General features: G+C 32.2%; 1 protein-coding gene across 2 annotated transcripts in view; it reads right to left on the bottom strand.

Moving 5' to 3' along the window:
* The window catches only part of LOC118203195 (mitochondrial coenzyme A transporter SLC25A16-like), a 34709-nt gene extending 22683 nt beyond the window's left edge, over positions 1-12026 (bottom strand). The window contains exons 1-3 of one of the 2 annotated variants that reach the window (XM_035375463.2): positions 11662-12026; positions 10778-10870; positions 1607-1740 (exon numbers count right to left, since the gene is read on the bottom strand). In XM_035375463.2, coding sequence (XP_035231354.1) covers positions 1607-1740; positions 10778-10859 — 216 coding nt within the window. In that variant the 5' untranslated portion in view covers positions 10860-10870; positions 11662-12026. The remainder of the gene's footprint in view (positions 1-1606; positions 1741-10777; positions 10871-11661) is intronic. The other variant, XM_035375462.2, reaches the window with a different exon arrangement.
* Between the last annotated feature and the right edge of the window lie 3612 nt (positions 12027-15638).

The following is a 15638-nucleotide window of genomic DNA, read 5'->3' as shown; positions in this document are numbered from 1 at the left end:
CAGTTTAATCTTATCTCACAAGAAACACATGCTATGTTTTCTCAGCAAAATATATTTTAATGAGACCTGCAGGTTAAACAAGCCCTTCTCTGCAGGATGCTTAATTGGGTAGATGAGGGTCAGAATTCGTTGAACTACAATTGCTTACTCTTCAAAATCAGCAAGACTATCAACTAAAAATGCAATACATGATTTCATGATCATATCAATTCCCTTGCCCCTTTCAAAAAAATCCAGTTTTTTTTTCAGTATTTTCTTTAACTCTTAATTTTTTAGTTTTTATAGAAACTATGGAGAATCTGTAGTAGTTGGAGTCTACACAAACGCGTGCTTGTCATAACTAAACCTTTTCCCAGCCTAAATATTTTACTTTTTTTAATGTAATAAAATTAATAAGTAGATCCTTAATATATTTCTTTCACAAAAAAAGTTGCTTCCCAGTTACAGTCAACAGAATCATGCTGTCTCGTAGAAAATTCTGCATAGTAATTCATGTTTATACAAATTGCTTCATAAATTTTATTCATTAGGAATAATTTTAAAATTGTAAAGATGAAGTAGCAACTGTTAAATTATGAACTGGTCCCAAAAATTGGTTAATAAGGGAAAAATCCCAGCATCAATGTTAACATTACAAGACCATTCTTTTATTAGATTTTCTTTACACTGCTCTAAAACATCTGCTTTCAAATTTGTGCTAATTTCATCTTCAACTTGTTTTTTCTCATTATTATTTACTTAATTTTCTACTTCTTACCACTTAGCATCTGATTCGAAGTCCGATTCATCAGTATCATTAACTCTTTCACATCGGTAGAAAGAAACTCTGTTTCACTCAAACATTTGAAATACCTGTATATATGTATTTTGTTGGAATGGATTTCCTTCCACCATGCCAAGCAGAATCCTACAGTGCTAACAATAGCCTACTTAAATTAAACGAAAGCTTCTTTCTTGGGATTACACTTTCAGCACTGTGTGCCATTTTCCTTTTGGACAGGATTGCAACTTTGGACATCAATAGCTAAACACTGACATCAACGGTGCATTCACATAACAGAACTACTTTTAATCACTTCAAAAGAATGATTGGCATGTCATTTAACAACACCCATAACAGAAAGCACTAAGTAGAAAATAATTCAAGTGTTCGGGTGACCTGCCGATGTTTTGCGCGACTTCAATGTCTAAGAGTTAAGCAGTATAGCATCTCTTTTCTGTTTAAACTTTGTGATACCTATACATTTTGGAGAAAGATTGATGACAATACACTTTATTAAGGAAGCATTGACACCAAACTGTGTTAAGAAAGGGACATATAACCTAATGACAAGGAAAATTACAAAAAAATTCTTTTATATCAGGTTGTTTACAGGAAACATAAGGTAATGCAAAACGTTTTTAGGAACTGTCCTATAAGGTATTGGATATTTTAAGGGGGGTAGAAAACAGATCACCGAAATCTTGGCCAGCTATTGATCATTTCAATAATGGTCTGTGACAGCCATATAAGTTGTGAAGAGGCTATAAGTTATCCACACCGATATTTAAAAAAGACAGATAAAAATTTATTCACAGAATGAAAAGAGACAAACATATATATTACTTTTTTATAGCATTCAAAGGAGAGAAACTGAACAGCTGCATATGGAAATATTCGCACCATCTGAGCCCCGTTACCCTTGTATAAGCCCCACACTTTTTCTTTCTCTACAATGCTTTTCAAACCAGAAAACACACCTGAAATAAAAATTAAATAAAAATATAAATTAACATGAGAACAAAAATTTAGTCATTCATCACTGATTTTTTTAACAATATGCTATAAGTTATTCTTGCAGTACTGCAAGAAAGGCAGAACATTTAAGAAATTCAGTGCAATTATTGAGTTATTTTAAAAGATTTTTTAAAACCCATAGAGTGTATTATTTCGACTTAGCAAAAAAATAGCCTTACAAAGTATTATTAGTTTAGTTTGTTTTTTTTTTTTTTTTTTCCTTAGTGTATTGTAGTCCCTTACAAATAAAGAATAAAGAAAAATTTTTGCTAATGAATACATCTTAAGATCTTTCATATATATATAACCTCCTTGAATGAAGTAAAGGAAATATTGTAATCGTGAAAAATTTTGGGTTATGTTTCAACAAAAGTATCCATTTTGACCCTTTTCAAACCCATTTTAGCCATTCTTTTTCTTGATGTCTATACATACGAACGTACCTATGTATCTTGCATTATCTCAAAAATTATTAGCTATAGAATGCTGAAATTTTGTATATAAGACTATTATAACATCTAGTTGTGCACCTCCCTTTTTTTATTGTAATCAGCAATGCCAAAATTGTATAAATATACATTGAAGAGCCATAACATTACGACCATCTATACATTTTCCAATGAACTCGCCTGGATGACGTGAAGGACACGTGATTATGTGGAAATGGTATTTAACTGCTGCTGGAGAAGGTAAGGGATTATTCTTGCACTTACTTTTGTGAGTGATAGGAAAGGCTGCTGATCCAAGCGGAAGGCAGATGGTAATGGCCCGAAGACTCGGAACGAGTATCTCCAAAACTGCATGACTGGTAGGTTGTTCGCAATCTGAGATTGTTAGTATTTATGCAAAGTGAATAAATGATGGTGATACCAGCAGTCCACCGGTCATCAAAGAAAAAGGATGCCGGAGACTGTCCCAGTTGGTACAGCAAAAACAGACACCAGACAGTGGCTCAGCTGACACCCCAATACAATGCAGGTTCAAGAGCAAGTTTTCGGAACACAGAGTTCAGCGGACACTTAGGACTGTGAAGCAGACATTCCACTCATGTGCCTCTGTTGACCAAGCACCATTGTCAGCTATGCCTATGGTGGACCCATGAGCATTGAGACTGGACCATGGATAAGGAAATTTTTTTTTTCTTTAAAATATTAATAATTTAATACTAACAGGATGGTGGTAACGTTTTACGTTAACATTATGCTGACAATGATTACACATTTCATGTAGAATTGATATCTAAAACCCAGAACAATTCGAAGTAATGTATCGGCAAAGTCCCAATGAGACCAGATCTCAGACTTTGTACTTATTACATACATGATTTTATGATTTACATTTTTAAAAAATAAAATACATTATGAAGCTTCATAAAAATTTAACTTGATGTAAAATTTTGTAAAAATTTTATACCAGGTTAGTATGAATTTACAGTAGAGCCAACAAGAACTTATAGATCCATTAAGTTATTTTAAAGCAGGAAAAGTGAAAAAGGAGCAATGCCATCGCCACAGCTCAAACCTGGACCTCTCGAATATGTGTCAAGTGTGCTACCATTACACCACAAAGGTATGTTGGAAGGAGGGAGAAAATAACTTATAAACTGAAATTCAGTAATTTTAACTACAGTCAAAAGTCGTAAATCCGGACACCCATAATCTGGACCTCAAAGCTACAAACTTTCTGCACATGCAACAACGCATTCGCATGCCTTTACGCATGCGCAGCTAAGCTAAAATTATCTAATTATCTATTTCAGTTAATGTTGCAGATTGCGTTGTTCCTTAATCTTCGAATTGGAACTGGCTTATTATTTTTTGCAGACTGCTAGAGCAATTTTATAAAAGTAAGTTGGAACTTTCAAATATGTCAAATAGAATTTCCGATGCTGGATCTACAAAGGGAAAGCATGTTTCGACGTCCATCAAACAAAAAAGTGGAATTGCTGAAAAAAATGGATAAAGGCATATCGTTTGTTTCTCTAACCATTCCGAAATCTGTTTATCAATTTTTACGCTGCTCTGCGGGGAAAGGGGGGGAGTAGCGGCACACAATGAACTGAAAGTTAACCTGTCAGCACTATCCTTATCTTATTATTCAGAGCAGATGTTTTTATTTTATCCGGCTTATAATTCCTTACTAAATGTAGTATTTCATCTCAATGTACTCCGTCTTTGATATGATTTAAATCAAATTCCTCGTCATTATAAATATCACGAATACATATCAAATAGTTTTCTGGTTGCAATTTTCTAATTTCGACTATGCGTAATATATGCTTTACGCATGCGTGCGTTGAAAGAAATGTTTAATAAAGTAAACAAATAAATATTAAGCTTTTTTTTTTTTTTTTTTTTTGTAAATTTTGATACCATTTAGATCATAATTGCTCTTTACTTCATAAATTATGGTTTCATATTTTTAATTTTATAATTTCTGCATGCCATCTTACCAGATTTAAATTGATGATCTATAATCTGGAAAAATCGATAATCCAGAATTGCCATTAGTCCAGAATTGCCATTAGAAGTCCCGACGAGTCCGGATAAAAGACTTTTGACTGTACTCCTTTTCATTAATGTTCATTATGTGCACATCTGTATGTATTTTTTACCACTAATATTTATTACATACAGTTCTGGCATAACCTAACATAAAAGTACAACGAAAAATATAAGCCAGAACAGAAATAGATATCCATATTAATTATTAATACATAAGTAACAATTGTATACAATAAGTATACAATGATGAATTGTGCTCATTTGGCATGAAAGACCATGGAAGTATCCTTAATCACACAAAAATACCTCTTTTTATTCCATAACACTATAAACAATACCAAAAATGACACTCGGCTTTTTTGCATTTTGCCTACAAATAAAAAAAGGAAATTCAATTTTCAAATTATGGGTCAAGGTCCCAGTTATTGCATATAATTAGAAGTTTGCTTATACAGAGGAGGGACACTTTATATATGATTAAACAAGCCCATAAAAACATCAACAGCTATTCGTTTTATAAACCATATACAGTTGGCATAACAGTCCAATAACTATAAAGATAATAAAATCTTTCGGTAATGATAATCAAAATTTAATTCCTATAAAAATAGCCAACTCAATTAACTGTTTGACAGGCAGTGGGACACCAGGCATTCCACCTTTTTTATCACTTTTTATCTCCCAGAAAGCTGCAAAATTCCATTTACTATACGTACAATTACTCCTCTAATTCTTAGGCTAATTCTCTTCCTTAATTTAGTTCTAATTCTCTTCCTTAATTTAGTTCTAATTCTCTTCCTTAATTTAATTCTCTTCCTTAATTTAGTTCTCTAAATGTATAACAGATGGTAGCACTAGTATTCATTCATGGAAATAATGTAAAAGAAAATTTCTTTGCAGGTCTAATTTTGAAGCAGTTTTTATTTATTTCTAATGCAATTTAAATTGTCTGAACAACAACTTTTGGTGTTAGAATGAATATTTTTATGTGAAAGTTTCCTGTTGTAAAACAATTATTATTTGTATTCATATTATATTAATTTATGAATATTTTTATGTGAAAGTTTTCTGTTCTAAAACAATTATTATTTGTATTCATATTATATTAATTAAGAATGGTTGAAATTAAAAGGTGGGATCAAATACATCCCAGCACGCATGTAAGACCTGCTGCTACTAGATGGCAGCACTGTTCAAATAGTTTTTAATTCAAGTATCATGTTCGTTTTGGTTCCCAGACAAAAGCCCACTATGATAATTGCCCATACGACAAATACCCACAGCGATGAAAGCGCACATTGATAAAAGCCCACATAGATATAAGCCCAAGCTGATAAAAGCCCACACTGATTAAAAGCGCACATAATCAAAAGGGACTTATGGTTTTTTATTACTATACCATATATTTATAATTTTAATTATAATAAATGGAGTATTCAGATCTGAATTTTAATGTCTCAAATATGTCTGTTTGTATATTTTATCATTACTTTGTTTAATTTATTAGATTGAAAGCAAACTTTCTGATTAAGTGATTAGATATAATGTTTCGATGATAAATCTGAAATTGCATTTTATTATTTATTTACTTATTTAACTTTGGTATGTGTATGTGAAAATGAAAAATATCATTGTGGAATTTCTCACATGCTATTTTTAAGGTAATAGGGCTGAGATTAAATATAATTATGTTTCATTATTAAAACTATTAACTTTTTAATTAAAAACACTTGAATCTTATTTTATTTCTTTTTAGTTTTTTCTTTAGTTGCTTTTAAGTTTAGGAATATTAAAACAATTAAGCACAATGAAAACTTGGCTAAGAGATGTTTTATTATTTACTTTAGACTGAGCTTATTATCAAAGCTTAAATATATTTATCATTGAAAACGTTTTTGAATGTAACAATCCTAATTTGGCAATTTTCAATAGCTACTTTCTTTTAGATTTCTGAATAAATTAAAACTGTCAGCTGACGCCCTGTCAGAAAATGAATTCCAAATGTAACCTCTTAATCCTTCAATTACAGCAATTTGGAATAGTGTTTTTAATTTTCATTTTATTTATTTATTTTGGGGGGGATGGAACAGCTCTTAGAAGTCAACATATCTACAAATTTAAGTACAGTCACCTCAAAATATAGTAATAAATATGAAGCATTTTATTAGAAATTAATTACAAAGAACTAATTTGTAATTAGTGAAGATTACAAAAAACTATGCATATAATAACATCTAATAAAATTTTGTAACTACATAAATATATATTTATAGAGTCATCAGATTCAAAGTTCATCGTTTTTAGATTCTAAGTATACATATTATATAAATTCATCATTCATTAATAGTATAATGTATAGTAATAGAAAATTAGTATTAATGTTTTAAATTGTAATATTTTAATAATTTGTATTGCATTTGCTGTATATTTGTTCAAGACGTATGGATGAAAAATACACAGGAAAGCAACTAATCTTGTATAACAGCTGATTGTGAAAGAAAAATTACAGTGCTCTTAATTACAGTTATAGTGCTTTTAAATCTCCCTATTGTAAATAGCTGTTTTTTGCTTGACATTATATTAAATTAATTCCATTATCCATTAGAAAATAATTATAGTGAATTATATCTATTGACGACATTTCTAAGAGGTCGCCTTATGAAAGAGACCTGTATTTTTTGTGAACATAAACAGACATTGCCAGTGAATATCACATTTCTAAGACCACCATATCTACAACCAAAATCCTTTAAAACTGTGAACGGTTGAGTTTATACAGGTCTCACTATATTTTTAATAAAACATGTACATTTTCGTTATACACTTGCTACATTTTGGTTTTCTGTCAAAGCGGAGGAACACTGGTTCTATTTCTTTAGAAGTATGTGAAATTAAAAAAATGGACACTACATGACAAAAATGGAATTAAGATTCAAAAACACACCTCTTGAACATGTCTGAAATTCATTATTCTGCTCGGAATAAATTTATCTAAAGGTTAGGTTATTTATTTACGGCAAAGCCTCAAGGGCTGTCTGCCTAAGGGAAGAGATGTCTTCGTGGAGGACTTTCTAAGGGAAACTGGCTCGTATACACGTTATACATGGGGAAAATCACGAAAAAACCCATGCAGCCAGCCCACTCACGGGATTCAAACCTCGGACCGAACTACCAGTGTTCAGAGACTTTACCACTCGGCCGCTGGTGGGCCTGAAATTTAAAGAAAATGTTTAATAAATATTAAAACACAAAGGCTAAGTCAGGTCAAAGTAGTAAGGGTCATTTAGTCTAAATATATCTTTTTTTAATCATAAAGTGACTTTTCGAACAGCAAATGAAACGGGAAAGGCAGAATAAGTGTGAACAGCAGCGAACAAACGACACTATTTCGAACTCGGCATGAAAAGAAAACGGACGAAATTACACTAAGCCAAGGAAAGGCATGCCTTCGTGGAGGTCGTTTTAAAGCCAATTCTCTCATATATATGTTACGCAAGTGGAAAACCCCGAAAGTGACCATGCAGTCAGCTTTTCCATCGGGATTTTAACCCCGGACCGAGCTACCAGGATTCAGTGTTTTTACCGCTTGGCCGCTGGTGAGCCTTGTGCCTACATGAAAAGCTTAAGAATTGGATGACTGACGTTTTCTTAATATATCGCTTTTATTCCATTTTTTATAAATTTTTATTCATCTAACTAATTATTTATTTTTTCCGATATTTGAACTTTTTCTCAGATTTGTTTTCAAAGGAACAATGTCTAGAAAGTTTTGCGAATCAAAAATAAATGATTAAGTCTTAGATGAGATATGTTCTACCAATCAAAAAAGTGTTTTCACATTTAGAATGTAATATATGTAAGTTGTTATGCATACTGCTTATCTCAACAATTGCTCAAAATTTGTTTCTCTTTTGAAATCAATAGAAATTTTTTTATGAAACTAACCCCAATAAAACGTGGAATTTTATTTAATTTTAGGTTTGAATGTTAGCTTTAAGAATGGAGCTAACAAACAAGTTATAAGGCTGAATCGTTTACGGGAGCATGCAAATTGTCAATGACCTTCTATAAGATTGCTGGTGACTTCTCACTAGTCAATAGAGTCCGCCGAGCGGTAAAGTCGCGGAACACTGGTAGTTCAGTCCGAGTTTCGAATCCCGCGGACGGGCTGGCTGCATGGGCATTTTCGTAGTTTTCCATGTGTAACTTGTATAAGAGTCAGTTTCTCTTAGAAAGTCTTCCACGAAGGCATCTCTCTCCTCTGGCAGATAGCCCTCGAGGCTTTGACGTGCTCACATACACCAAACCAAACTCACTAATCAACATGATGTTCAGTAACAACAGAATAAGGATAAATGTTGAAACCTTTTATCCAAGAGAACTGTTTACAAGAACTATTTTCCAGCATGCCTTCATGGTGTAACAGTTAGCAGACTCGGCGCGTATTCGAGAGGTTCAGGCTAGAGTCCCGGCGAGCGCATTGCTAGTTTTCCATGTCTCCAGCATCGCGCCTGAGCTAAAAAAACGGTGGTGGATGATGATTCTTCCCCACCAAGATTTGACGACTAATCCCCAGTTGTCTTTAAAAGGGGAAGCATATAAGGTATTTGTCCCTTCTTCTAGCATGCTTTTGTGGTTTAATGGTTAGTACAATCGACTCGTATTCGAGATATTCAGGTTCGAGTCTCGGAGAGGGCATTGCTTATTTTCATGTTTCCTGCATTTTAAAAAAAAAAAAAAAACTAATGACTCTGCAATAAGAACTAAAGATCCCTAAAGTATAAAATTCTATATTTAATTCAAGTTGGCTCAGTCTAGACCAGTGATTCTCAACAGTTTTTCGTTCATGTGCCCTTTTCACCATTGCTAAATGATCATTCAATACCTCCTTCCCCAAACTTGAAAAGTACTTATACGTTTGTTCAAATAGGATTATCTGTAATGCATTTTATAAATTAAACAAGTATAAAACATGTTGATAAATACCAGAATTTGAACAAAAGTTTTTTTTATATTCATAAACTAAATTTAAATACTTAATACGTAAAGAAAAAGTTGACTAAATTACTCTCTGAAACTGTGAAATTCCCCTTGGGGGTATTCCTCCTGATTAAGGATTCATAGTCTAGACAGAATTAGTTTTTAATAGTGACTGAATGTACAGATAATTTAATTTATCACACTTCTCTTATTCTATCTTTTGTTATACAAAACTTCGGATCACTAGCATGTTTTTTGAAAATTAAAGTTAAGACACAAATTTAAAAAAAAAAATTATGTTTAAAATTTGATGTTGAATTCAAAATAGTTTATTTATCTAATAAACCTATGAGAACTTCTGTTTAATGAATTATTCTTAAGAACGAACCTTAAAAACTGGTGAAACATTTCATGCAAAAAAACAAGATATTAGAAATTCTGTTCTATATGTATATGTTTTTAATTACATTATTTTGATTGACTCTGTTCTATATACATACCGGGTTTTAATTCATATGGAGCCCAAAATGAAATGTGTTCCACTACTTAGATGTATTGTTCAATTATTTGTTATTAATTTATTTTTTTCATGAATATGCTTTGTGCAGCTGAAGAAAAAAGGGGAAAAATATTAATTTTAACGTAGCATATATTTTGGTGTGGGTTTTTGTCAGTGTGGGCTTTTATCAGCATGTGCTTATATCTGTGTGGGTTTTTATCAATGTGGGCTTTTATCAATGTGCGCTTTCATCGGTGTGGGTATTAGTCACATGGGCAATAACCCCAGTGGGGTCTTTTTTGTGGGCTTTTGTCACATGTGCTTTCGTCCAGTGAGCTTTTGTCTGGTCACTGTTCGTTTTATATGTTGATAATGCAAATTTATATTTTTTAATAAATTGCAATAATGTTAAAACTTGAAAAATATTTAGAATTTTTTCTGAAAGAAATGAAAATATAATTCTGTAACAGGAAATGTCATTGAATACTGAATGGATATGCGAGTGTGATTCACCATACAAAAATACCCTAAGCAGACGAAAGGTGAAATGTAAATCATGACGGCCTTCTAAACATCTTCCTTTTCAAACCTGTAGCAAATAAAGTACTGGAGCGAAAATCTTCTCTGTTTCAAATCTATTTTGAAATCATTAAAAAATATAATTAAAAGTCGTACAGAGAGCAATTTTTTTAAATTATATAATTTTTTGAAAGAAATATTTTTTATTTTTCGAATATGATCAATATTTTCTAGATAATTATTCAAAAATGTTTTTTATATCTTGTATTTTTATTTGACGCTGAGCCAGAGATGCCATTTTACTGCTCTAGGTGCACGGTGGGACAAGCAGTATTCCACCATGTCACGAATTTCCTTAAAGGTTTACTTTTTTTTTTTTTTTTTTCATGAAATAACATTGTATTAGGGACTAGTTATCTATGTGTAAAGTTAATATTTCAAAAAAAAAAAAAATTATGCACCGAACCTCAAAGGGTTAAGATAGTTTGAAATATTTACCTAAATGCTTATAATGATGATTATGAGCCTGTAGAAGTATTTTTATTCTGTCAAGTGGAGCCACAGTCGTTTTTGCACACATTCCAGCTACACCTGAAATCAAAGTAATTACACATGTTAAGTTAATAATAATGCAGATAAAAGCCAATAATGAAACTAATTTCAGAGTGTTTAAAAAATTTGATTTTTATTTAAATGAGAATTTTCTGATTTTCCCCCCTAATATGATGAGCATAAAAAAAATGGAATGCATTTCTAACACTATGTTGCATGCAATTTTTACTAAGTGATGCAGTAAGTGAAAACCATTTAAGTATAAATTAATAAAATACTTAGGTAAAATTAAAGGACTTCTGACATGGAGATTGTGTCACTACAACATCGAGATATATCCATTCATTTAGCCTTTTTTTTAATCAGTGTTCTGTAAGCCACTGCCCAGTACATTACATGCATCATTTTAATAAAAACAGCACCCCTTAATTTGAACATCCAAATATGTTTACATAAGCAGCAGAATCTGAAGTGTGCGATTTCGAATGTGCTGTTGTAATTATACCCACTGCACAAGATCATCGACATCGCGTGGTTTCACGGGTTAGTGGATTGGTAGTAACTCCGTTCAGAATATATGCAGTAGAATTTTACACTGAAAACACGATTGCGACCAAATAAAAAATTAAGCCAATTTTTCTTTTGACAAGGTTTTCTGAAATCGTTTATATGAAATTAAAAAAATAAGTACACAAGTACTACTATTAACATTTATGAAACTCTCCTATAAGTAGATAAAATTTATTTCTTTTTATTAACAAATAATCCATACAACAATTAATTCCATAAAAAAAAAATTTTAACAAACAGGAAAAAAAAACTTTATATACCATTTATCACACAAACGAAAAGTTTTACCTCCAGCAATAAAAGACTTGAAATGCTTCTCTACTTCATTCATGACAGCAGACTTTTTTTCAAACGAAGGCATTTTTGAAAATATTTACACTTTTTTCGGATTTGATTAACACCTTGAACTTAGATTTAAACTGTCGGAAATAAACACGTTGGCAGTGAAAGGTCGTACAGAATATACCGTTATGTTCAATGTAACGGGAAAAACCAGTCTTCCGCAGTCATTCATTCCAAGAATCTTTCAATTCTTCAAGAACTGGAAGAATACCACCTAGAAATCATATATTCAATAACTTTCATCTTGAGCACAGACTGAACGACTAACCTGTGACGATATCACCGTTTTGCTAAAACATAGGTCTCCTAGCAACCTCAGCCAAATTCGCCACAGCTCTCCAATTGTCGCCAAGAAGGCGTTATTTTGGATATAAGCACATGGTTACTGCCGACGTCTTAACCTTTATCTCCTCTAAGTTTCAGAAGTTAAATTTATTTATCGCTCTACTCTTATTTGTAGCATATAACGAAGAGGTCCACTACATAAATGGTTATTTTGAACCCCAACAATTCAACACAGTGCTCTTACGTGTCTATGTTTTCATTCGAACCAAAATCCGTAATGCCAGTAAAAGCACATTTAATATGAGACCAGACGAAATTGTGTATTACATGATGTTTTGAGAAATGTTAACTAAATTGAATCTTTTTAAAGGGAGAAACAATTTTTTTCTAACCATATATGCTAACCACTGCTATAGTTTTAAAATTAAAAGTGCCGTGGGACACCAGTATAACACCTCAAAGAAAACCTTACCGTTAAAAAAATTAAGAAGGATATTGCAATCTGAAAATTGCAATTATAGTCTATAGTCAGATTACACCTTGAAAATGTTACCTAGTTTCAAAAAGTTAAGAAAAAATTTTAAATATTCTTAATCTAAAAAAAATATGAAAAAAATCATAAAATTAAGCGTAATTGCAGTCTGATCTTGGTATGTACATTTCAGTTAATTCCTAAAATTAGAAGCCTACAGAAGATTGTCAAGAAAGAGGAATTAAAAATAAATAAATAAGTGATAAAATAATTTATTATTTAAATAAAAATGAATACAATTAAAGTTCAATGAAATTCGAAGACCTAAATAAAAATTTAATAAATTATTAATTTAGCAAAATATAGTTGCATAATAATAATATACTGGACGTCGTCTTATTTAGGGCTGGGGCTGGAATTACAATTTCATAAGAATTCAAGAATAGCTGAGCTGGGCTCCGGTTGAAATGTACTAATTCAAGAGATGATAGAATAAAATATTTCCTTTTTTTTTTTTAGTACATTATTTAAAAAAGGTAAAACGTTAAAGCGTTACTATGAGAACAGAGAAAATGCGAGAAAGGGTACGAAAGTATGAACAGAAATTTTAGCGGGAATGTGTAGATACGAAAACAAAGAAAGAAGAGTCCAACTGTTTGTGATCTCGTACCTGTCAATATAATTCTAAGTGTCAAGCAGAACACGACAGAGAAAAAAAAATGTCTCCCAAATCCGAGACTGATCTAAAAGGTTCTGTACAAGTGATAATCCCAACCCCTATTAGGTTATATCGATCCCAAAAAGTCTGTGCTCTCTTCCGCGAGAAATCACTAGCATTGGACGTGCACGACTAGGGTGATCACTTTTATTATCTTCGGGAAGGAAAAATTTAGTCGCTGCCGATAAATTCATTGCACTTCCTGCAGAATAAACCTTTAATATTAGGGACTTTTCTCTTAAAAGTCCCCACCTGTATCAAAAGGTTTGTTCCCCAGGAAAGAAGAACATACATTCAACAAATAGAATAAATTTGTAAGGCATACTTATTATAAAAATAAAATTTTCGAGATCAAAATTTTCTGGTGAAATTGTGTGTCATTTACATAAAAGAAGTACCGAAGACCTCTTATTTAGGCCTCCGGTGAGAACTGGCTAAAATTTAGATTTTACCTCAAAGATTGAGAAGTACCGGGGCCAGCCTCCAGCGAAATTTAAGCTCTGTCTGAAACAATTTAAATCAAAGCCATTACAATAAAGATAAAGAACAAAAAAGTTCGAGTTTTAAATGAGCTCTTGAAAATAGGTAATGGAAAAAAATGGAAAATCGTAATGGAAAAAAACTGCGGCAACATTATTTTATCGTAAATTAATGCTTAGCGGAAACTTGCGCCCTTAATTAATAAAGAATACACTTTTGTTTTATTCGATATGTAGCTATGTCTTTATTTCTCTGAATCGCTTGCTTACGAAGCTTACAACAAATATTTTCCTTGAATGGTAATAGTTTCTATTTCATAAGGACACTAAATCCGAGAACCGAAAATAATAAACACTCAAAGAGGTTCCCTTATTGTGTTTAAAAAATTTAAAGTGCAAAACATCATAATTTTTAATTACTCTGTGCCAGTTATTTAATATATGGCAATAGACACATATTTTATTAATTGCAAAAATGCTATATATATTCATATAAATTATTAGTTAGCTGTATTATAAGTTAAATACATTTTAATTTTATGTCAGCTAGCTATTGTTAAAAATTAAAATAAATCTTTAATTAAGAAGTATGTTTATTATTTTTAAATCCCTCAGTGTCACCCAACCGGGATAGTGTTAGTGACTCTGAATGCCGTACCGAAGGGCCCAGGAATCCGGAGAAGGCATGGATGTTTGTAAATGTGTAGTGGCTGTGCGGCATGGGCACTCTAAACACGAGCTGAGGCCAACACTCTCAAGATGATGGTGGTAGGGAAAGAGAGGTGGGAAACCCTCGTACCCGTTCCCTCGGAGTGCTGTCTTTCAAAACTGGGGGGGGGGGGAACTGAGATAAAATCGTGCTGTCACCTATATGGTGCTCAAACCTGTTGCCAACGGCAAGCGCATATGATTCCTTGCCACGATAGATGCTGTGGGCTTGTTGCTGACATTTGTCAGACAGGTGAGATTGATAACAACAACAAATCGCACAATTTTTCAATCCTTAACAGACTGAATAAGTGAAAGATAAATTAAAGATCTTATGTTTGGCTAAATAGCAGTATTCGAGATTTATTTAGTATGCCCAAGAATGCATGGACAGTAAACATTATGTTTCACGTAGTTGCAGTCTGTTGCTTTTAAATCCTTCATTTTGTGCATTTACATCAGGTTGATTCAATTCAAAAGATAAAAGAGTTTTATACTTTGCCGAAAACAATAATCAGAATTCTTTCCACTCAGGGCTTTGCGTAGCGCATTGGCAGTGCTGCTTCTGTATAGCGATCTTTTATAAAGCTCTTCTCTTTCCTTCGTCCGTCAGTTTCCAAAGCGTGATAGTGTCACCGAATTTTTATTTAATTTATTTATTTATATTTAATTTAATTTATTCTTTCATTACTTACTTACTTATTTTCAAGACGGGATTTTATATGTCAAATGAAAACAGCACATCTCTTTTAAGGTTGGGGAGAGGGGAAGAAAGAAAGAAAATGAGAAAAGATCATTTTATTATCGAAGGTGGCACTAATAGGAGTTGTTATAGTTGGTACTGTAGTTTAAAAACGAATGTTAAGAAAAGAAAAAAAAATCTCTTGTTACTTTCCCGCTATCAAATCATACTAAAACTGTTATAGGGTGCAGTGCTCGTTTACTTGTTAGAATAGTGTAGAACTTCAATTTTAAATGCAAATTAAAAGGGGCATTGTATCAAGTGTGCATGTATTTCCGAAAACCGTAAAGAAACTGGCCAAATTGGATAGTTATTTTCCGAAAAAAAACATAAAGGATAAGAGTGCATCCCTTTAAGTAATGGATTGGCGGACTGATATTACGTAGCAGAGGTTACAGGGCCGATTTAAGACCTTTAAAGGCCCTAACCATTTAAAAGATTTTGGTGCCACCGCCATACGTTTACAACGTTTATTTTTCCTTCGTTCCTTC

The sequence above is a fragment of the Stegodyphus dumicola genome, chromosome 3 (genome assembly GCF_044657685.1).
Source record: "Stegodyphus dumicola isolate Sdum_Otavi_A_Nest chromosome 3, ASM4465768v1".
Classification (NCBI taxonomy): Eukaryota; Metazoa; Arthropoda; class Arachnida; order Araneae; family Eresidae; genus Stegodyphus; species Stegodyphus dumicola.
This window is presented reverse-complemented; position numbering and strand designations above follow the sequence as displayed.